The sequence below is a fragment of the Eimeria maxima genome, genomic scaffold (genome assembly GCF_000499605.1).
Source record: "Eimeria maxima Weybridge genomic scaffold, Emw_scaff519, whole genome shotgun sequence".
In the NCBI taxonomy this organism is placed as follows: Eukaryota; Apicomplexa; class Conoidasida; order Eucoccidiorida; family Eimeriidae; genus Eimeria; species Eimeria maxima.
In genome coordinates this window covers 1,599-24,059 of record NW_013566566.1, presented here as the reverse complement: position 1 = coordinate 24,059, position 22,461 = coordinate 1,599, and the positions used below count along the sequence as shown (strand labels likewise).

Here is a 22,461-nt window from a genome sequence, read left to right as displayed (position 1 = left end):
TGGCAGAGAGGATGGTCGTGGTGGGTGGGTTGTCGGGGGAGGGGGGGGCCCCTCCTCGTGCCAACTGGGGAGAAGCTACGGGAGGTCTCTCACCATTATTTTATCTACAACTGCTCCTGTTGATTTATTTTTTATTCTTCGTGCTAATCTAATCATATAGAGTTAGAACCACCGTAACATCCCGCTGCAGGCCACAGCGGAGCAAACTCGAGGGTCCGGGGTTTACGGTCAAAGCGGCCTGCGGCCTGCACCTCCCTGCACCCCCTCTACCTTCTTATCGACCTTCTAGCAACTCAAGGCTTTGTTCGTTAAGATAGTTGAAGTGGATGCCTGCTATTTGAGGTGTATGCAAGGTCAATCTCTTTGGGCATATCGGCGTGTTGGCGTCTCACCGGTTCGGGCGCCTCCGCGTTTCCACCGAGGAGAATAGCAATCACTTTGCGTTGTTATTGTGTGAATACTAACGGGATATTGGCCTCAGCAGCCCCAACAGCAGCAGCAGGAGATCAATCAGTGACACAGAGCCGCAGGCAGCAGCCGTAGGACGTCGTTGGGCTAACAACCGCGGAATAGACCACAGACAGAACAGCAGCAGCAGCAGCAAGAAAAATGAGGGAGAGCATATACTGGCGGCCTACAAGGCCGTCAATGCCCGGTGGTGTTTCTCGCTTCTTGCTGTTGCTGCAGGCGCATCATCTGTTGATGATGCTGTCGCTTTCATGGTGGGAGGGAGGACCCCTGGCCCCTCTCTCTGCATCGGCTCATATTCATGTTGCCCCTGAGTACTTCCATCGTTGCGACTCAATACAGTCTTCAGCAGTAATGCTGACCGGGGGAGCCTGGCTGCTGCAGGGGCTGGGCGCCTCCTCTCCGCTTTGCAGGGGCCGCCTGGGGACCTTCTTGGGCTGCGGGGTGTACACACAGATGATGCATCAATCGGGCATAGAACGCCGAAGGCTAGAGGCCCTCGAAGAAGGCAGCAAGCCCGATTCCGAACCCCAACTGACGGCATTCTTTCAGAAGCTTTTCGGATGGGGGGGACCTGACGACCATGCGGGAAAGGGCAGTGAAGCAGATGCTGCACCAGCTGCAGCAACGGAACACTTCAGCAAGAGGGGCACCGGAGGCCCGCGCATTGTCAAGGTGCGCAAGGGGGCCCCGCAGGCCAAGGGGTGGAGGCAGCACGCGGGAATCGCAGTTCCACAGCCCCCCACCACAAAAGAGCAGCAGCAGCAGGAGAAACAGCAGCCTCGACAGGAAGAGGGTGTCTTTTCTTTTTTCTGGCAGTTCGTGAATTCCGTTGCTTCGAGCTCTTCTTTAGTTGCTGCTACAGAGTTGGGGGATCGAACATTCTTCCTGGCGGCGTTGTTGGCTCTGCGCTACAGTCGGTTGCTGGTGTTTGGCGCTACATGCGCTGCTTTATTTTTGGCATCAGCAGTTTCTTCTGCTGCGGGCTACTGCCTGCAGCACGCTGCTTCTATCCCTCTAATTCCCTCCCCCATCAGGGCTCTTCTGCGGGGAGGCGCAATCGTGGGGTTCGCCTCCGCTGCTGCGCTGCTGCTGTTCGGCCTTTGGCACCTTTATAAGGCCAGGGCAGCCCTACTTGCTCACAGGACGCCCCTCAGGGGCTCGTCCTCCCATAGGGTCTCCCTGCAAGGCCCTTCGCAGCGGGTACCCCAGGGGGCCCTTGACTCGCCAGGAGTGCCCCTTGAGGCTGTGCCGCCTACAACAGCTGCTGCAGAAGGGATCATCTCAGCAGAAGAGAGATGCAGCGGCGGCAGCAGGGAAGAGACGAGCACCTTCACCCCGGGAGCCCCCAAGGGAGGGGGCCCTGACGACGCCTCTGTTTCCACGCGACTCTCACCGGCTGACGACTTTGGAGAGGGGGAGGAAATATGCGAACAGCTGGAAGAAGCGCAAGAAGACGTTGATAGACTCTTTGTAGGGAAGGACAGTGCTGCTGCCGCTACCTGTGCCGTTGCTGCTTTCCCTTCTGTCGGTGCTATCCCTGCTGCTGGTGCTTCTCGTCGTGCTTTTGCTTGTCCTGCCGCTGATGCTAGAGGTGTTGCGCGGGGTGAACGAGAGTCTTTCTTTTCTGAGGAATGCTGCCCCTGCTGATGCTGCCGCTGCTGTTGCTCAGTACACGCGTTTGGGGTTGGCACCGGAGTCTTGGTCGGTGTTACGGGAGGTATTTTTTGTGATCCTTGTGGCGGAGTGGGGTGACAAGTCGATGTTCACCACCGTCTCCCTTGCCGCTGCACAGAACGCCTGGGGAGTCTTCGTTGGTAGGTTCATCAGTCCAATAGACGGAGCAGCAGCAGCAAAAGCTGCCGTAGAAAAAAGGGCTTCCTGAAGGCCCTAAACTCACACCCTACACGCTTGTACTCCTCCTTGGTGGTCGTGCCACATCTGCCAGTGACACTTGTCACGGGCTAGAAAAAGTGGCCCGGTGGCCTCACAGGTGCTGCTGCTGCTGCTCAGTTGCTGTGTGCGTCGCCGCAGGAAGTTGTATAGGACACGCGTTAGTGACTGCAGCAGGGGTGATGGGGGGATTGCTGCTGCAGCGGTGGGTGAACGAATTCACTCTCAACCTCGCAGCGGGCATCATTATGATTGCCGTCGGCATTGGAACTGCTTTGGACGCAGCGCTATAGCCAGCATCAGCAAAAACCCCTGAAGCCGCCGTGCAGAGAAGGCACGGCCAGAGTACGTTTCATGTTGCAACGGTAGCTGCAGAAATGGCGGAGACGCACCTCGCATGTAACCAGTAGTCAGGAGAGGCACTGAGGGCCCTTCCGATTGCGGCGGTGTGCAGCAGCAGCTGCTGCCATTGCTGCTTGGGTTGTGAACTATAACTTTGGGTTCAGCGCTTCGGTGGCGCAGCGCATGCATTTCATTGCACTTCTGGACCATATGCAGGTCATACAATTTTGCAGCGGTCGCTGTTGCTGCGGTTGCTTTTGCCGCGGTTGCTGCTGCAGCGAAGAGTGCTGCAGTATTTGTTGTTGCAGCGGTTGCTGCTGCTGTAACTTTAATAGCGGCCCAGCCATTCCTCCTCCAGGTTCTCTGGTTGGTGCTTAATTGTCGTAGGCCTACGCCATCCTAGAACGTTCTCTGCTGCGGCATCAGCACGCTCAGCTGCTGTTACTACCATTACTGTTGGGGTTGTTGCCGGTGCCCCTACAAAGGCGCCGCTTTTCGGTTGGTGTTTGCCCGTGTTGAGATGACGCATGCGAAGATGCACGCGAAAAGTAGACGCAGAAACATCCAGGGTAGCTGACACGCGCCTCCACACAGTAGGGAGTCAGAACTCACAGAAGTAGTGTAGAGAAGCGGTAGAAGACGCCTCCCTACTTACACTACTCCCGTGAGTTCTGACTCGCGCCTGTGCTTACAATTAGGAGAAGCTGAAGTGAACAGACACTCTACATTGGGAGACAATGGAGAAGTGCGATGAAGGCACAAACCCCTCAACGGGATGGCAAGTTTTTACCAGTCTTCTGCAGGACAATGACAACAGGCCCGATTATACTGTGAGTAGCCTGCAACTGTTCTTTTTGTTCGGTTAAAATGCATACAACACAACTTCGTGCAGTTCACATCGGAAGCTGGTTGCTGGTGTACGGTTGGTGTCAATGCTGCTCCATGTGCGTCCTCCTCTGAGCGTCTTTCCTTTCTGATGCAGCAGTAGCAACAACACATTAAAATAGCAGAGGTGGTGTTTTCTGCAGCATGCATGCATATATTGTTAGAGGAGAGGTTCTAACAGCCAAAGCAGCCACAATCAATCCACGTCGGATCTGGTGTTTGCTATTGCTTGCCTCTACAGTAACCCTTCTCATAAATACAAGTGAGACATAAAACTATTTGCTATTGCAGCAGGAAAGAGCTGAGGCTAACGAAGTTGCAAGGCGACCACACGCACCACAGCACCGACCGGGGCCCCCCGCGTTTGTGATGGAACGTAAGATCGGGTCGGCAGCGGTGCATGCCATGCAGAACTGCCTTGTTTAGAGTATTTTCTGTAGTTCAATGTAATAAGAATGCATGGGGGCTGCTTGCTGCGTCCTTTTATTTAGTTTTTCTGCTTAGAGGCGGCGCGTCATGGGTGGGCGGCGTGCAGCGTCCTCGTCCTATACTTTCTGATGCCGTTAAACCCTCAGCACTCCGACTCCGCCTCTGAAGAGGTCGGCCTGTTTGCAGATCGGCAAGAATGCACATCCAGTGCAGATACCCGTGGCTCGGGGGGCTCGTCTTCTCCGTGCTGTGGCTCTCCTCGCGCTGCCGAGGCGAACGGCAAGTTGCTGCATGCGCTGCAGCAGCAGCAAGCAGAGGACTTCTCCACAGAAGCAGCTGACAAGAACGAGCAACTGAGTCCTGCACAAGGGCCGGCGGAAGTGCTTATTTCACGGGGTCACGCAGCACAGTATCTGCGCTGCAGCAAAAACGGCAGGCGAAGTGTCAACGCCTGCATGCGTCGCTGTTGCCATTCAGCAGACCAGCATCACTGTAAGGCTCTAGGCTCACACTTTCCTGTTCCTCTTGAAACGACGAGGGGAAGGGAAAACGATGCAGGGCAGCGGGGTAGCGGACGTTGCTGCTGCTGCCGAGGTTCTGTTTCAGTCACTACAGAAAGGGAACACGCCACTTCAGCACATTTTGGAAAATGGCAAAAGATTCTCTGGAAGAAGCAGCCGCATCCGGATTGTTACGTCGACGAAACCTTCTTGAATACTCTCATGAGGAACGCGAACTTGACGCGGTACATGTACTCAGACCTGTGCAAGTCTACGGTCGTTCTGACGCAGCACTTAAGCTGCATTTTGATTTTCTTGCTGGTTTACCGTATGATTGTCAAAAGATCGCTCGCGGCGTCTACCTTAGTTATTTTCGACGTTGTCTCCCTCCCCCTAGGCTACGCCCTTCGCTGGTCACTTCGACCGGCACCGCGAGGTGTATAGACACTGCCGATCGCCCATACAGAGAGAGCTAAGCCTTTGATTTTTCTTCCTCCTATTGTGCCTTTTTCTCTGCATAACTACCGCTGGATATGCAACAGGTCTGTGCTTTTCTGTTCGCCCAACACTTCTGTCTCATGGAGAATTAAAAGGTATGCATATGCGTGTTTTTGTGCCTCAGCTGCACGTCAGGTCCTTCAAAGCGCAATTATTGTTTTTGGTGTTCTGAGGGTAAGATGCTCATGGCTCAAGCCGGGAACCGTATGACAGTGACCGTGCACAAACTCTATACAGATCTACCATATGTGTGTCTACCAGCTTGGCGTGGTGTTTTTTCCTGGCTGAAGGCGAATTTCACAGCAGCTATATGAGCCCCTCATATTCTCGAAATCACATTACATAGCTGCTTTCCGCCGTTTTGGAAAGCGCTCAGTTCGTGGCAGCCTTTCCACTTGCGCGGTAGTGGCGGCCGGCACGATACTGATGGTCGTCAACTTCCTCTGCGTTGCAGACGATGTAAAACTAGGGCTTACTCTGTTTTCCCTTGTTGCTTCTGTTTCTATTGCATGAGGAAGTTTTGAGTTGAATCGTACTCGCTTCTTTCTGAGAATATCGGTGTGCGGTCCCATACGTTGTTGCTGCAGATTCTCGCGCCCGTGCTTCAGACCCTGACGCAATCCTTTAGCGACGACACCGTAATTAGCTTGACATCGAGTAAGCTCTCCTACACCGTGGCAGTATCTAGAGTATGCTCCTTGCCGTTTTCCCCTCTCTTGTTGCAGGTTTTCCTCCATGTTTGGTGGCGTGAGCCTAGTGCATATGCGAACGACCATGCGTTTGTATATCCATGAGCATATACATGTACATAAATATACACAACTATATATGCATAGTTGTATATATTCACATACACCTGCACATGTGTGTGCAAGTATGATGCGTACGTTTAAAGGGTGTATGCACCTCTGTTTATATGCATGCATGCATGGGCGGATGCTCCTTATTGTTTATGTGAGGGTCGGGTGTTGCTGCAGTTTGCCTGTTGATTCATATCCCCCTCAATGATTACTCCTACGTCTACCGGTGAGGCTCCCTGGACAATCATGCAGCCAAATGTGCCTGCACATGCATGCACTGTGGATGTGTTTGTATTTTCAAGTGCTGTCGTGGTCTGCTGCTGTTCTGCTCCAGGAACCCCGAGACTATTGACGAGCCTTTGGGGCGCCTCATGAGTTTAAATGTGGCCCTTTTTGCAAATGTTTTGCTCGCATCTCGCCTGAGCACTTCCACCGAAGTGTTTGCTTTCCTCTTTTTTGGTATTGAGTACGCCTCGCAGTGAATCCCAGTACAAACACTCAAGCTCACGCATAGAGTGCACCCATGCCAGAAGAGGGCAGGCAATACAGCAAATTCAAGCAGTGTGCAGTCAATCGAATAAGACAGTCGGGCATGCACTCTACAGACACACTGGAGCAGGATGAGCCGTGGGACGGGTTCTGCCAGTTGGGCTGCTCTCTTCCTCCTTGTCAGATTTGGAGGTCATCATACCCCATATCATACAGGTGTCTGATAGTTGCCACCGGTCGCGAGATGTGTATGTGCCTAAGTGCACGCGCATAGGCGCACACTTATCACATATATGCGTGTATTCTTGTATATGCGTATTGTCTTGTATGTGCATATGTATACGTGCGTGAACACATACACGCAGACACGTAATAGGAGGGAATACTTGGCAGTTGTTCGGAATTACTGCTTGCTTTCGATTGTCTGCAGGGTTTTTGCTCTGGCGCCGATGGCACGCCGTTATTTGCTGGTGCGTCGAAGGCCCCTTTAAGCCTATCACTTTTTGCGTGTCTTCGTTTCTGAAAAGCCGGTCGAGCATGACATCTTCTGCGAAGCCCTTGGTTGAATATCTGTTCAGCAGCATTGCTGCGCCTTTGGTGTATGCAGCTGTGGAGTTCGTGGGCCTGCACCTACGTTGTGACTCCTTTCCTCATTCTACTGACATCTGCTCTTGTGTATCTCGAAGGATCCGGCAGCAATGTGCTGCTGTACCTCTTGTTGTGAGCATACAAACGCATTCAAATGCCTTACTCCTCGCCTTGTGTGTTGCACTAGTGTTCCTCAGCAGTCCATGGGTTAGGATCTACGGTTTGCTTTTGTCACACCTGGCGGTTTTGGTTGCGCAGGATGTTCTTCATTACATTTGTGGGGCCCTATTGGCTCATACGGTCTCAGAAGTATAAAAAGTGAGAGACGCACCGGAACAAATCCTTTAAATCGGCCGTGCTGTTTGATGGTGCCGCCGTTGTCGTTATTGCGGATGTAACAGCTTGCGGTGTTCGTTGGTTGCTCTTGTTCGGCTGTGCTACCTGTGTTTGTTGCTGTTCGTTGCTCGTTATTGGGGGTGTCAGTATAGGCCATTGGTGCAGATATTATGTGGATTTGCTGCGGTTGTGTCCGGTTGCAGCGAAATTAGCGGGCCCTGGGATATACCGTGTGTGAAGAACTACACTTGAAGAAATTTCTTGTGCGCCCCGTCTGGATATTGTGTAGGGAGACGCGTTGCGTTGGCGCTTTTGCCATTTCGTCGAGCTTTTGACTTTGTAGCTGCATACGACGTATTGCTGTTGCACTGTTTTTAGTTGCACAGTTGTTGTTGGCTTCCTTTGTTTTGCTCGGCAAACAACAGATCCACAAACGGAAACTCTTGGCGCGTTTCTTTGTCGCTCTCCTTTAGCAGCGCCCTGCAGCTCTCACCTACTTCCGAGGCATAGAGAGAAAAAACAGCGGCAGAAGCGGAAGCAGAGACACAGTAGTAGATTACAGGCATCGATTTGAGAACAGCAACACACAAATGTACAACCAAAGTGACAAAGGGGGAAAGAAAGCGCGAACAGAGTCCTCACTAGCAGAAGCAGAAAGCAGAGGAGCAGCCGACAGGAGATAAGTATGCCATTTACAGTTGCATTTGCAGTTGAATGCAGATAAACCGGGAAGAAGAAGCCCTGACAGTTTTATTCACGCCACGCCTACCCAGTAGAGGCAGCTTTTGCAATCTGACAGCGTCTGCAGAAGCTGCAATTTGTAGTGTATGCTTATTTTGTAGAAGAAATTCTAAGAACGTCGGCCCCTTCTACTAGTACAGGGGGAGTCACTGGGGAGTCACTCGTGTGCTGCGAGAGATTACCACGTAGTATCCTATGCTGTATACAGTTTCCGGTAGCCGCATAGCAATACTCGGCGTTGCATGACAGGAGGCAGTTCTGGGGGCTCCACTTCCACATAATGCAGACAAGAAGGCTCAAATAAACAATGGAGTGCAAGCAGATACGGACGCATGTCCACCATTTCCTCTCCGCAAGACATGCAGTTTGCACCGATTTTAAAAGGAGGGATGTAACACTCAACAGTAGAATGTTAACCAGCCACCAGATATCATGGCATCAGGATAGATAAATGCACAGGAGAACCACAGAGTATCGGTAGTTTGGCATTTGCTTCCCTGACTACTGCACTTCTGTTGACTTTGGAGTGGGGCTCCACTGTCGAGATTGGGGACACAGCAATCAAAGAGTTCGGGTGTGGGCGAGGGGAGGCAGACCTTTTACAAGCTCTTAACTTAGCAATCCTTATGGAAAGTAGATGCCCAGAGGACACTGCAAAATGCTCAAGAGGCGAAATCTGTCTAAGACCGCGGAGGGCAGCCACCAGCAATTGACTGCTGGTGTACCCGCGCCAAACTCTACTGAGGAGTGGATTCCGATCAGCTGGATGCAGCGTACATGTATTCCCCCTTAGAATAAAAAAGGTAAAGGCGTGATCTACGTAGGCAGAGAATCGGACTCAAAGCAGAAGAAAATGCAGTTGTGCCGTTCGTTCGGGAATCGAAAGGCCTCGTTTCTTCCGGCAGAATAGTCGCTTTAGCAAAGGTATACTAGTGCTTTCTTTAAATTTTTGCGCTTTCGTGAAAGCTGGCCTGTTCAATAAAAACACGAACGTGGGCTATTGCGGCTAGGATATGAGCTCACGATGGTGGATTGGTCGGCGGTGACTGTGGCGCTGTGTGTACACACAACCCCCGGATTAACGCCTCTAAACATCAGCATTAAGAAGTTTTTATAGTTTTAATGTTCACAAAAACAGCATGTATTGCATTTTTTTCGTAGCTGGGGGGCATTTACCACCGTCTTGATTGAAGGCACCGCTCTTCTGCCGCAGTAGTACCTCCGAGATGAGCGCGCGGTGGTGGCACATTCTCCGAAGTATCTGTGGATGGAAACGCTGGGATTAAAAGCTTTGAAATAAAACTAATTTAGCAAGGAGGGGGGGTATAAAGCCGGTAATGAGCGGGAAATCGCAATAGCTGTGGGTTTTGATGGCGGTGTGCGCCTGCGTTGACCGTCGAGCTCGGCTACGGTGTGGCCGAAGTTGAACACGTCGCGATCCTCTTGTGTAGAGAAGATTTGTCGAAGGAATGTCATTTCATTCATGAAATGACTTCATTTCCTTTCGTTTAGCGAAAGAAAGCTTCCAGTTGCTGCCGCTTTCTCTCGATGTTCTCACTCACGTTAGCCAGCAAGCAGAACCGCCACCCTCCCCTCTGCAACAGCTACCGACGCCCCCCTACGTCACGCTTTAAAACCCTTTGCAAAGTGCACTCAACCTTCTACTTAAAGCTGTTTATTTCCATATTTCCTTCTGCCTTGAGCGCCGCCTCCTTCCGCCCGTAGACTGCTTTACGCGCACACGAAGGTGGCAGCACCCCTTACACGGGGCCTCTGTCTTAGGCTGTTCGACCAGCCTGAGAAGCCGCTTCTTTTGAGCTGTATGCGTTCTCTCGAGCTCTCTTCCAGGTGTCCCTTTTCGAACTACGGGAAGCAGCCCAAGGTTTCGCGGTGTAGACTCGCCTCCAGAGTAGGGCGTTTCTAGCTGCAGCGGTTGCACTTGTCGTTTATAAAAATGTTATCTGGGCCGAACGCGCTAGCCCAGTTGTTGTTTCGCACGAAGAATATCCGCAACTCCTCTGCCAGTTCCGGTTAAACTCGCGCTCCCGTTGCAGCTGCATGAATCCTGGTGCTACTGCAGCTGCATATATACTGCTGCCTCTGGCTGGTGCGTCCTGCATGTGCTCCGAGGATGGGAAAAGGCCTGCCCTACCTAGTATTCATCTTCCATCGTCGGCGATCAACAGCATCACTGGTTTTCAGGGGACTCTTGGGCGTAAGTTGCCCTTTAAGTCAAAGTTAAACCCCAACATAAACACAGCGATAGCAAAATCTGCTTGCTAGCAGGCAACACACTTAAAACTAAAAGACGGTGGTGCAGGTCTTCAGATATGGTGCAACGTGCCGACGGGGGTGTTCCATTGGGTCCTGCTGAAGATACACAGGGGGACCTCTTGCCTCCGCATAGAGCGCCCTCGGGCACCGGCCCCCCAACTCCCGAGCCTCGGGAGGTCCTGGGACCCTCTCTCTCCTCCAACCCCTTTCCGGCAGGATATGAACTCCTAGGGGTTTTGGGAACCTTGGATGAAGCCCGTGAGGTCGAAGCTGCTGCAGCTGCTGCAGCAGATTTCCCTGTGGGCAGCCCACACTGCAAGGCCCCCAGCAGCGCTGGGGCTCATGAATCCCCTCTTTCTTCCTTTGAGCAGTGGATGCGTCCGATTTACGGGGAACTCGCCCAGCCTTTTGGGGGGACAAGGCGCTGGGAAGCGAGCCCCCCGGGGGACTCCCCTCCCTCAGAGGCGCCTCTGGGTGTAGGTGAGGATTCCTGCTCCCTACCAGACGGCGATACTCCAGAGAGAAACCGAGGGCCCTTGCCTTTGTCGGAGGCGCACTCCTGCTGGCATCCTTCTGCTTCTGCCTCCTCCCCTTGCGCACTGTCTTCTCAAGAGGAAGGCTTGGGGCACCCCGAAGAGGGTTTGCGAAACTTCCCTTCCGATGTTGAAAGGAGCCCCGGGGCCCGCAAGATTTGCCCTTCCACCTGCGAAGAACCTGTGCCGACACATCCGGCGGACGCAGCCGGCGCTAGGTTTTCTAGAGCGCAGCAGGAGGACGCTACTGTGTCCATGGGGCCTCCTTCTGTGCCAATTCAAGCTCGTTCTGCTCCTGCAGGATCTACTAGTAGCCCTGCTTTTCCTGACCCCTCTGTGCTCGCTCCTGGGGGACCACGAGTTACAGGAACGGTTCCAGCAGGCGTTGCGAGGGGAGAGGAAGAAGGTCCTCGGCGTCCTTGCTTGGTGCTGTTGGACTTAGACAACACGCTGATTCCTACAGGGTGGATAATGGCATGTTGGCGCAAAGTGCAGCTGTACTTTGGGCTGCAGCAAGCTGTGGCTTGCATCCGTAGGGGCCTCGAGCAGGCGGCGCTGGTGGAGGCATTGGAAGCCCTCTTTGACGACCTGCGGAAGCTGAGGCAGCGCCGACACACGCAAATTGTCATTGTCACCAACGCGGGCCTGAGAACTGTTCAGGAGTTCTATCTACGTCTCTGCCTCCCCGAGCTCAAAGAACTCTGCGACAGGGAAAAGGTGTACATACACTCCACAGAACACTTCGCAGGACGCGTTGGCCCAATTCCGCCTATGGCAGAAGAGGAAGCCTTCTGCGAATTCTACACTGCACTCAAGGTGACATCCGTGCTTCCATGAGCTTAACCCTGCGCTTCTCTCAAGCATGCAGCTGTTGCATGTGCCGCTGATGCTGGTGTTTGTACTGCTGCTGGTGGAGTACATGGGTGGGTGCACACGGACGACAACAGAAACGTGGGTCGGTGATTGTTGCAGCCTCCAAGACACCCTAGGAGGCCTACGCTGTTGTCTTCTGTGTTTTGCTGCTGCAGTACCATGAATTTGACTTCGTTGTGCAGCGATACCTCAATGCGCTGCTTCGGCAAACTCCCATCCCTCTGCAGGGGGCACTACACACAGAGGAGGCAGGGTCCTCTGTAGCTAGTGGCGAGGGCCCTTACGGGGGCACCTATGAGGGCCCCCAAAAAGAACGTGGGCCATGTTCTCCACACAGACGGTCTGCGCCTCCTTTCTGCAAGCGCGCGCGCACTGCTGTGCACTCAGAACCCCCCCTAAAAGCTGATTGTAGCAGCAGCAGGGGGTCTGGACCTGAAGGCTGCAAGTGGTGCATTGCTGAGGGCTCTGATTTGCAGGCCGGCTCCAGTGACATTCACGGGGCACCGTTGACGGTGCCTTCCCGCCGCTCTCGTGGCAAAGCGGAAACTGAAGAGACCTGTAGTTCGCGACCGCAACCTCTGAAACAGCCGATGCTGCAGCTGCAAGACCAGCATATGGAGCCAGGATCATCTGCACCATGCCTGTGCTACTGCCCTCGTCCCCCAGAAGCGCAGGTCTCATCAAGCACATCAACGGCGCAAGTGGAAGCAGCATTACAAACACCACAAGCAACAGCAGGAGGACCAGCAGCAGTAGCATCAGGAGAGATAGGGGGAGGTTCTTCGTGTGTTGATTCCTCTGTTTGTGCTTCTGGTGGAGGCAGGGCTCGACTAAGTCTGCAAAGCCAGCTAGAGGCTGCAAAGGCAGCTGCAGCAGCAAGTGCATCAGCAGCAGGAGCCGCAGCGCCAACCGGAGGAGAAGTGCCAGGGATGGCGGAGGTGTGTGCGGTTGAGGGCAGTCCATTGCCTTCCCCAAGTGAGAGTCCGCGAGGGTTCGATCCGCTACCTTTGGATTGGCGATGCGATTTAATTAGTGCAGGGGATCAAGTTTGTGAGATACATGCTGCATGTAGAGTGGCCAGACACTTCGCAGGCCACGTCAAATTCGCCAAACTCCTGTTCTTACGGGATCCACTCGACCCCCGATTCGCCGCTCAGACACCCATGCGATTCATAGCTGTACGCACCCTCGTGCTGCTGGTGGTGTTGCCAGTGCTTTATTTTTGCTGCTAGCATTTTTATTGTTATTGCTATCGTTCTGTTGTTCCTTTGTTTTGTTGCTGCTGCGGTTAATGTTGCTGCTTTTGATGCGGCTTTCTTTGCTGCTGTTGCTGCCACCTCTCTGTTGCTGCTATCGTTCTCTGCTCTGCTCCCTTCCGTTCTAGAGCTCGATGTAGCAGCCTTAGCTGATGGTTGTCTTGCATGACCTTCTCATTAGCGTGTTGCATACGAGTTGTGTTTCCTGTTTCACCTGCTCTTTGAACCGCGAGTTGCATGTACGAAAACCTTGTGCATCCTGTGGTGTACGCCCACGCACCAGCCGCTTCTCACTGTTTCCTCTGTTTGTTTTATCTCCTTCCTGTCTACCCTCGCCTGTTCATGTTCCTGCTGCTGCTGGTATTTCTGCTGCAGCAACTGAACGAGTTACATGCATCTCTGATGCACGTAATTTCGTGCGATGAAGAAACCCTCGATGCCCAAGGACAACCCCAGTGGGTGAGAAGGGGCTGTTTCTCTCAACTCTCCGTTGTGGCCCCTGAGAGGCTGGAGGCCCCTCCGCGGCACTGCTCTGCCGCTCGCGTCCGTCATGCCTTCGAGTTTCTGCGCAAGAGGCGTACACCCGCCAGCAGCAGCACCATAGGCGTCAGCAGCAGCAGTTGCTCAGACTGCAGCAACCGCAAAGCAGAAGAGATCACTGCAGAACCCTCTCAACCACCTCAGGAAGCAACAGCAGGCGCCACCCAGGCTGTAAGCAAGGTAGGAATGCCTCTCCCGGGGGAAGCAGCAGCAGTGTTACCAACAACAGCAGCAGCCGCAAAAATAGCATGCAAAAGACAAGGTCGCTCGTACGGTCTTTCATGCCCCAGAGAATGGGAACGAAACGCAGTTGCCAACCCTCCAAGCCGCCCCTCTCCCCCACCGTGCTGCGCCTTTCACAGTGAGGAGCTGCAGCAGACGCTGCAACAGGAAAAACAGGAGGCTGCCGGCGAAAGTGAGGGCATACGCAACTCCTGTCAGCAGCAACAAAGCTCAAGCCCGTAGAGGAGCAAAGGCTCGTCGTATGTTTTTATTGTTCCGAAGATAAAAACGGAACAGGGAGTGAGGAGGCAGCAGTCTTTGGCCCCCTGTGCAACAACACCTGCAGGGCGCCGCCGATTTTCCGGCTGCCTTCAATGCAGAAACCGTCAATCAATCGAGAGCATAATGAACATTTATCTTGTGCTTCTTCTTTTTTCCTTCGTCGGGTTATATCTTTGTTTGCTTGCCATCCCCTCTTTTATACGCTTACACCATAAATTCTGCTATTCGCTTGTAGATGCTATACGAAGCAGAAAAGCAAAGCCGAGCAAACAAAGCTGCAGGCTTAACCAGCAGACGAGCACTTCCCAGTGTCGTAGATATGTTTCAGGATCCGTGTACCGGCACACCAGCTTCACAGTAGAAAATAGTATGTAGGGCTACTGGCGGTGAGTCTGTGCAAAAATTATTGGAAATTGGGTTATTCCAACGAAGAGAAGCAAGCATCTCCCTGCGTTTCCTCTTCTGCCCCACCAAACAAGCTTAAACACCAGAAGGGGAAAATCAATACTAGAATTCCGTGTCCAGATGTTCTTTATCTGCATTTATCTCGTGCATGAAAAGCGGAATAGCTGCCAAAGGTGGTAGTGCTCCTCTGGGGGCCGTCTGCCTTTCTGCCTTAATCCACTTGCTGTACCTATGCAGCATGTGCTTCCATTATAATTTAAGATGGATTGTCGCTGCCTGCCCCCATAAAAATCAGCAGAGAATTGGGAACGTCAGCTGTCGACCGGCTGTATTTGATGGTTACCTTTTAACCGTTTCGTAGAACCGCTTGAATCAAGCTATACACCTACTACATAGTACATACATAGTACTACATAGTTTGGTATAATATGCTTTTGTAGAAGGTGCTACTGTCTGTCTGTCGCTGTTCTCGAACCTTTGAAGGTAAACGCCAGAGTCTCGCAGTAAAGCCAGAGACGCGAATGTTTGTTATCGGGTGTACAGGCATACACACACCTGGTTAGTGTATGTATACGTATACACGCCTCTAAATCCATAAATCTAAATATGGTTGCACGTATGCAGGGGGTTTGTGGGCAATTGCTGTGGGGGATGGACCCAGCTAGAACCCGAAACCCTAAACACTAAAGCGCACGTTGTGAAGCTGTGCAGTAAGTGCATTAGTTGCTGTCTCTTACTTTGATTGCCTGCACTGTCGGTCGCCTAAGTGACTGCCTAAATGGATATCATCTGGCTAAACCAAATTCAGCTTCGCTGTCGGCCCTCCGTTTCATAGGCTTGGGCGACAACTGAGGCCTGGGGGAGAAACTGCTGGCTGGGGGCTTGGGAGAAGCTGGCGTGGGGAGAGGGTGAAGCTTGCTGCTGCTGCTGCAGGCCGCTGGGGTCTCCTGAAGGGTAGTAGGGAGACAGACGCGCAAATTTTTCCACCTGCTGCTCGACATCGTTGGTTAACTCGGTCTCGTGCAGTGCAGGAGACACGTTGTTGACCTCTGGTTCGAAGAATACGGCCCAAATAGCAGCTGCCAGCAACGCCAGCCAAATTGTCAACGCAGACGCCCCACCCACAGGGACGAACAGCACGCAAAACTCTGAGAAAACAGCAAAAACAAGGCCGAGCATGCAACACCCAACACAGCAAAAGAGGGAAGCAAACGAGTGGCAGTTCAGCATATTACGTATAGTGCACAAGCAAATTTCAGTAGATTAGATTTCAACAGACCCCATGTGCATGCACTGCGAACTTTCGCGGGGTTGTAGAGCCCACGATCTAGGGCCACGCTTTGCATGCAGGCTTGTGTAGATTCGAACTTACCAACAAGCGATGCGAGACCGAAAAGGGCGGAGTTAATGTACGCATGCAGATCTCCAGCGCCTTCATCGTGGTAAACCTCCAAAAGATAAGTCGCGGCCCCGTACAACGCGAGGCAGACAGCATGCAAACAACGGATATAAGAGAAGAAGAGACACTCGGGTCCCCCTTCCTTGAATTGCAAATACCACTTGGGTTTGTAAAACTTGGCGATGTACAAGAAGAAGATAAACTGCATCACGCTGCTCAGCAAATCCAAGAAAGTCGCCAGACGAAGAACCTTGCTGCCCGAACGGTAACCCCTTGCCCAGCTGCACGCACACCGCAGCACAACAAAATCATACATGTGATCATATATATTATCATCTCTATATTCATACTTAAGCGCACAACAAGAATGTTTGCATATTCCGGGGTCAGTTTGAGAAGGGAGTCGTCAACAGCTCAGGTGGTTGATGTGCATATTAATTCCAGGTTCCCTGGAGGCACTGCGACGATTCTACGTACCAGGCGTCATCTGCCGCAATGGCTTGGAAGCAAACCAGATAAGCAGCACCTAACATATAAAGACCCGAAAAGAAGGCAAGGGCCGTATGGAGGCCCTCAGAACTCCTTGCGGCCTGCAGCGACAGCAGCAGGAAGAGGAAGAAAAGAAATGAAAGACGAATGCACATGTCATTGAAGTACATGAGCATTCAAATTAGTTGATGAACCGAAAGCACTGGGTTTTACAGTGTGTCTTTGTGAATTGCTGCATCGTCGCCCAATGCTGCGGCAGCTGGCGTTGATCCTTCCCTGGATGGCAAGGAGAAATGCAAACGGTTTGTAGGCGTTGCATGCGTCCAAATATGCAGCAGACTGAGGTTTGCTATGAAATTTCTGCATCTGTCGTTTGCAGTGTACGTCCAATGAAGAGTACCCGAACAAAAGGCATACCTCGTTCATACCCTGCAATTCGTAGCCAAAGAGGCCAGCGCCCCCTGACGCCCAGTACGATATGAAGAGGCCCGTGAGAGAGAAGAGCTGCAGCAGAAACCCTCCTCGCAGCAAAAAGCTGTTGCCTCCAACTCCGCCGCAGAAAACGGTTGTAGGCAGATCGAGGCAGGGCCCGCGCATGGCCGGTCTGGGGTCATCGAGGCCCTCTTGGCGCGTTGTGAACCACATTTTGAAAATAAAGCAATAAAAGGAGAAGAGGCGAAAAAAGGAACCAGATAGACGAAAAACAACAGCGTTTCACCCCTCTGCAGCACAGCACAGAGCGCAGCGCTACACCCGCGGCCTGTTCAACTTGCGTCCGCTGCCGACAATGGGTGTTGGCCTCAAGTGCGCGCCGCGAGCTGTTCTAAAAGGGCTGTATATACCTTGAGGGAATTGCAAATAAATAGAACAAATTGAAATCCTAAAGAAGACCGCTACACACAATGCAAAGAGGCTGGTCAGCAGCCTCGCCGCCGTCAGCTACGCTGAAATCATCGGCCTGTTTGAGTTGCTGCTGCAGGCGGCGGTGGCTAGCGAAGCGCAGCAGGTGGGTGGGTGGTCTTGCGGGTTTATTTTGTGGCCAATTATACAACTTTTATTGGATTTTATTGCCGGTACCATATTTAAAGAGAACCAGGAACATTCCCGCAAAAGTCAAAGCCTCCGACCGCATCACATGACGCCAAACCTCTACGACGGACGGTTCGGTGGTTGCACTCCACCCAGCTGCTCTCAACGCAGCAATCCATGCATCCTGGGCTAAAAATGGGGACATCAATTAAAAGCTGAGCTGAATATCAACATACTCAATCGACTGAAGAAAACTACAGAATTTAATAGAACGACAGGCGTCCCAAGCAACGGCAAGTCTTCCTCAGGTTCCAGCACACCCTGACCACCGCACGACACGGTCAACAGCATTCCAAGCATTCAGCAGAAGCAGTGTCTCGAATAGCTAATAAAAAGCCTTAATGGCAAATTAAGTAGCCATTCACATGTACTGAATGGAGTAGAAGAAAGAAGAAGACTCGTCCATCCTTCTTCTCCCTTCATTGCTTAGCTAGTGAATTCAGGACGTGGGGTCTGCTGCGAGCAGCAGCCGCGTGATGTACCTTGACCTACTTCTGCTGCAACAAGCGCTGTGTCACTTCGCTTATTGCTGCCGCAACATTTAATAGAATTAAAAAGTATAAGAACGCTTTAAAGACGTGCTTGCCTCCTGAATTGTCTGGGCGCCATCATGTAACCGCAGCGCATCGGGCTGCTTCTCAAAAGTAGGGGTTGCACCATCCGGGCACGTGCGGAGGTAGGATTACTGCACTTGCGTTTTTAGTCAAAATCTACCACGAATGAAGTACTAAGTGAAAACCCAGAAGATTGCACAGTTTTTCTACACGCTAGTGCCTGCTGACAGGAAGCCCGCTTTGCAGCAGCACCACCGCAGCAGCAGCAGCACCCTGGGGGCTGCTGCTGCTGGGGTGCTGTCGTGCGGCGTGCAACAAGCAAGCCCTGGGTGAGTTGGTTGGGTGTTTGGTTTGGTTACGTATCCTTCTTTGCGTTGCAGTTTTCTGCTACTGTTTGCTGCTTCCTCGGGTGTGCGTGTTCTGCGTTTGAAGCACCGTTCTGCTACTTGCGTGGGCGGGTCTGCTGCGAGGTGTACGACTTCCCAAAACGCCCATGTACTAGTAACCGGTGGTCTGTTGTGTGGTGGCGCAGCTGTTTCTTGGTTGGTTCCTTTATATTTTTTCTTGTCTTCTCTCCCCACAAGTGCACTTCTTGGAGGGTCCCTTGCAGTAGAAAACCAATTTTAGGTAGAAATGCATCAGGGCATTTTCAGGGGCTGCCCCCTTATCTGCGTTTCTGGTGCTTCCTCTGTCAAATATACCTCAAGATGACTCAGGCGCAGATCTCCTCCTCTCGCAAGCAGTGCGACTTCGCTAAGCTGTACGTTCTCTTGAGCGCCTTGGTCGTGCTCGATAGCTGTTTTCCGTCATCCGTTCCTACGCAGGAGGGACGGAACTCCGAAACGGACAGTCACCAGGACTGCTAATTCCACCTTGATGGTGGTGCAGACGATGGGATGCATGATCAACTGTGCAGGAATGGAGCCATTCGTTTATATAAAAGAGTAGAAAGCAGGATATCAGTTGTGATATGTGTATGGACAGGCTAATGGCAGGCTATGATCTGGAACTTAATAACAAGAACACACAAGACTTCAACGTCGTCTTCCACGGCCCCAAAGAGAGTGAGCGCCGGTGTTCTCGAGTATCTTCCTTAGTTGGGTTGTGCTTATTTGTAGGGCAACAGACACCTGCTTTATGTCCCTTGTTCTCCTCTCGCGTTTCCTTCCACTCATGTCTCGGGCTACGCAGTTGTTTTTTATATGTTCGTGTCGCTATGTGTGTGCAGCTATATACGAAGGAGGCGTCTGGAGGGTGCATGTAACTCTGCCCGATGATTATCCTTTTTCTTCTCCGTCTATCGGCTTTTTGAATAAAATACTTCATCCCAACGTCGACGAAGCATCTGGATCCGTTTGTCTTGATGTCATCAACCAGACGTGGACCCCTCTCTACAGTAGGTGTCTGCGGACTGCATGGCAGCTGCTGCACCCACATCACATCATGCCATGTATTTTCTCCTCCCTCTTGGTGACTATGTTGAGGACTCTGCCATACTGGCTCTTGCCGTCTGGTTCACTGGTCCTTCGTTCTCATGGTTTCTGCTTCTGTCTGATGTGGTTCATCGATTCAGCTTGTTTGCCGTTTGCCTTTAGGATGCGAGCAGTGGTGGTCCGTTTATTGCATATGTGCCTCCCTCTGTCTTCCCTCACATCGTTCCTTTTTTTTTGTCTTCCCTCATTTACCGTTCCTTCTCAGTTTCAAATCTGCATTGCCTTCCTTCGAGCTTCTGTATTTTCCCGTGTCTGGGGCACCCCCCATTTACAAAATGGGTCTCCTTTTCTGCCGTATACATCTTCCGCTTCATTTCTTATACTTGTTGCGCCGAGTATTGTCTGAGTCCATACATTTCTTGGGGTCTTGCGCTGCTGTTGATACGCAGGTTTGGTGAACGTATTCGACGTATTTTTGCCGCAGCTGCTGACATACCCCAATCCACAAGACCCTTTGAACAGCGAAGCTGCCTCTCTGCTGAACAGAGACAAGGCGCAGTACGAGCAGAAAGTAAAAGGTCTGTCTGCCAGTGCCAGTGTCGCTGCCTCGATGGCTTGCACACATACGACAGCCCGCGGTCTTTTTACTTCGTTGTTTTCGTTGTGTCGCTATTTAATGAAACACATGAAAGGTCTGCGGAAGAGCGTTTGTGGTTGCAACCGTGCATAAAGTGCATTCATCCCAACAACCTAACTCATGAACGCCTCATTAGGTGCAGCGCAGGACAGCCATTGCAGCCATGGTGTGAATTTTCTGTTGTCCTTCCTCTCCAGAACACGTGCTGAAATACGCCAGTAGAGACTCATGGGAGAGGGAGCAGGCACGCAAGAAGCAGGAGGAGGCTCAAGAAAGGAGGAGAGAGGTAGAAGAACCGCAACTAAGGGAGCTTTCACGTGTCGACGACGAAGCGGACGGAGCAGACATCGACAGTTTATAAGCCTCCACAACGACACCAGCACGCTTCATGCACTCCTGGATTTTCTACTAGCTGGAGATGCTTTAAATGCTGCAGCTGCAGCTGTTGCGCAATGCTGTGCAGCGTCAGAAAGCGCTAAAGGAAAGTGCATGCCCCAGCGCATTGCGACAGTCGATCCTTGTCACCCCTCAGGTTTTGGTGTTTTGTTCATTTAAGTAGGGGGGTAGAGTTGGGTATCAGCCCTGACCCTCGCAGGAGCAGCATTGGAGAAGTTTGGTATTCTGGAGAGGTTTGGGGTTGCTTGGACGGGGTAGGGGTTGCTGTGGGGGTCGAGGGCGAGGTGCGGTGCTTGCATACAGCCAAAGCGGTTAGTTTGTTTCTCCGGACATCTAGCAGCAAGTTCTAGTGCAGCTATGTATGCAATGAGTTTGCTTGCATGCATTGTTGCATGCAAATTTGGTTATGGGTGTCGCTGCATGCAATCTTTTCGCCTCACTCGTCAAGCGTTTGAGAATTGCAGGGAGTGGGGAGGGCCATCCGGTGTGTGAGTTTTCCTCGATTGGGTTTGGTATTTGTCCGATTAAGAACGGGAACGGAAGGGATGACTCAACAGGTTTTTACGGTCTGTGTGTAGTGAACTCACCGCAGAACGACACAGTGGGAAGGCGGTGGAAGAGCCAGAAGGACACACTCACATATATGCTTTGTTCGTTTGTTTGTCTGTGTCCATGCCGCACAACAACAGCCTTTCCCCTCCTTGGGAGCTTTGTCGGGTGTTAAGAGGGGAAGAAAGGCCTCACGCCCATTCGCCGGTGGAAGGCTTTGCTCTATGAATGTCCTCTTCTAGCCGCCAGTGGTTGTCAGGGCTTACCGCCTCGAGGAGGAGAGACAGACAAGCAAAGACCTGCATGCGTGTTTACACCAGAACAGCTGTTTCTTGTAGCAGATGTTGCTGTGCGTAGACTGCAGAGCAGGAGGGTGGGTGCATGCGCAGACACCTCAGGGATACCCACCCGATGCGGGCCGTGCGGCACATCTTCAGTGTACGCACACTACATATTTGTGGGTGAACATTGTGAATGTACAGTTCTTAAGGGGCCACATACTGGTGGGTGATAAGCCTTCATGTTGAGGGTGTTTGCAGCCGCAGCGGCAGCTCCTCCCTGCAGATTAGGGAGCGGGCTCGGCGGCCTTCAAGTAGAGGCGGCGTATGTGCTTGAGCTGCTGACGAGGGACAAAGACTCCAGACACACTCTTTTGGCGGTTCGAAACCAAAGTTATTAAAACGCCGGTAGCAACAAGAGAAACCTAGTGCGTTCTCCTTTGTTTCCACGGCAAGCCAACGATTGAGCAAGTCATGGACACGGAGCTTGCTTGCAGTTCACAACACTGGCGAACGTAGATTTGGTTAAGAATGTGGCTGTCTGCTGTTCTGTAGACGGGCTCAGCATAATAGCGGCAATGTAAGGAGGTGTCTGGTTCTCCAGCAACACAGCAGCTACTGCACTCACCGGTTGGCTGACTGCAGAGGAACATCATTGCAACACGTTACAGATGCAGGACTTTACAGGTGCAGTGTGCGTGCATGCGCACGAAGAGTTAATGACACGTATCCTAGAACATTGCTGGACTGCAGCAGGAGGGAGGAGACCACTCGAGAGGAGACCACTTGCATTCACTGCTGGTTTTTGGTTGTCTGCAGCTTATGCGATTACACAGAATGGTGAGCGCGTGCATGCATGCGTTGCATGCAGGTGCATATGTCTTGTGGTGATAGATAATATAGACCTCTGGCGAGCGAAGCACAAGGCTAACGCTTATCAAGCCAAAGTAAAATTAAGTTATATAACATTAAATGGCACTGCAAAAGAAAGGGAATACGGGTTAGTAGAGGAATACAGGCTGTAACCACAGTCCGTCTCTATCAACTGCTCCCTGACACATCAAAACCAAAGCAAGAGGGACATCAAAATCGCTGATGACTACAGTAATATTAATGACTACCAATAGTAAATTCCATTAATGAGTGCTTTCTCCGAATCCCCAAGCAGTCAATCCAGCAGTACCCACACACAGCCGGCGCAGACCCGCGCGCCCTTGGGTATTCGTCGAAGCCACCCTATGAAGTCTTTTATAATGGGGGCCTCAAGTGTTCTGATAATACAG

The 22,461-nt window shown here is 52.1% G+C and overlaps 5 protein-coding genes across 5 annotated transcripts; 4 read left to right on the top strand and 1 right to left on the bottom strand.

The window, feature by feature from the left end:
- Window positions 1–609: 609 nt before the first annotated feature.
- Window positions 610–2,654, top strand: EMWEY_00036260 (transmembrane protein, putative; the record flags this gene model as incomplete). Its single annotated transcript, XM_013482117.1, has 3 exons — window positions 610–1,999; window positions 2,061–2,285; window positions 2,503–2,654. 3 exons carry the CDS (start codon window positions 610–612, stop codon window positions 2,652–2,654), a joined length of 1,767 nt encoding a protein of 588 aa, XP_013337571.1.
- A 786-nt stretch (window positions 2,655–3,440) lies between these two features.
- Window positions 3,441–7,480, top strand: EMWEY_00036250 (phosphatidylinositol N-acetylglucosaminyltransferase subunit, putative; the record flags this gene model as incomplete). Its single annotated transcript, XM_013482116.1, has 12 exons — window positions 3,441–3,533; window positions 3,880–3,964; window positions 4,093–4,509; window positions 4,624–4,953; window positions 5,140–5,189; window positions 5,603–5,672; window positions 5,993–6,041; window positions 6,150–6,281; window positions 6,735–6,774; window positions 6,912–7,024; window positions 7,151–7,210; window positions 7,432–7,480. 12 exons carry the CDS (start codon window positions 3,441–3,443, stop codon window positions 7,478–7,480), a joined length of 1,488 nt encoding a protein of 495 aa, XP_013337570.1.
- Window positions 7,481–10,299: 2,819 nt separating this feature from the next.
- EMWEY_00036240 (hypothetical protein, conserved) lies at window positions 10,300–13,910 on the top strand (the record flags this gene model as incomplete). The annotated part of the gene is made up of 4 exons (XM_013482115.1): window positions 10,300–11,592; window positions 11,805–12,624; window positions 12,742–12,827; window positions 13,281–13,910. The coding sequence occupies 4 exons, from the start codon at window positions 10,300–10,302 to the stop codon at window positions 13,908–13,910; spliced, it is 2,829 nt and encodes a 942-aa protein (XP_013337569.1).
- A 1,248-nt stretch (window positions 13,911–15,158) lies between these two features.
- On the bottom strand, window positions 15,159–16,887 carry EMWEY_00036230 (hypothetical protein, conserved; the record flags this gene model as incomplete). Its single annotated transcript, XM_013482114.1, has 4 exons — window positions 15,159–15,502; window positions 15,727–16,034; window positions 16,231–16,343; window positions 16,660–16,887. The coding sequence occupies 4 exons, from the start codon at window positions 16,885–16,887 to the stop codon at window positions 15,159–15,161; spliced, it is 993 nt and encodes a 330-aa protein (XP_013337568.1).
- A 1,705-nt stretch (window positions 16,888–18,592) lies between these two features.
- EMWEY_00036220 (ubiquitin-conjugating enzyme e2, putative) lies at window positions 18,593–20,316 on the top strand (the record flags this gene model as incomplete). Its single annotated transcript, XM_013482113.1, has 5 exons — window positions 18,593–18,645; window positions 18,870–18,949; window positions 19,114–19,281; window positions 19,768–19,896; window positions 20,153–20,316. The coding sequence occupies 5 exons, from the start codon at window positions 18,593–18,595 to the stop codon at window positions 20,314–20,316; spliced, it is 594 nt and encodes a 197-aa protein (XP_013337567.1).
- Window positions 20,317–22,461: the final 2,145 nt, after the last annotated feature.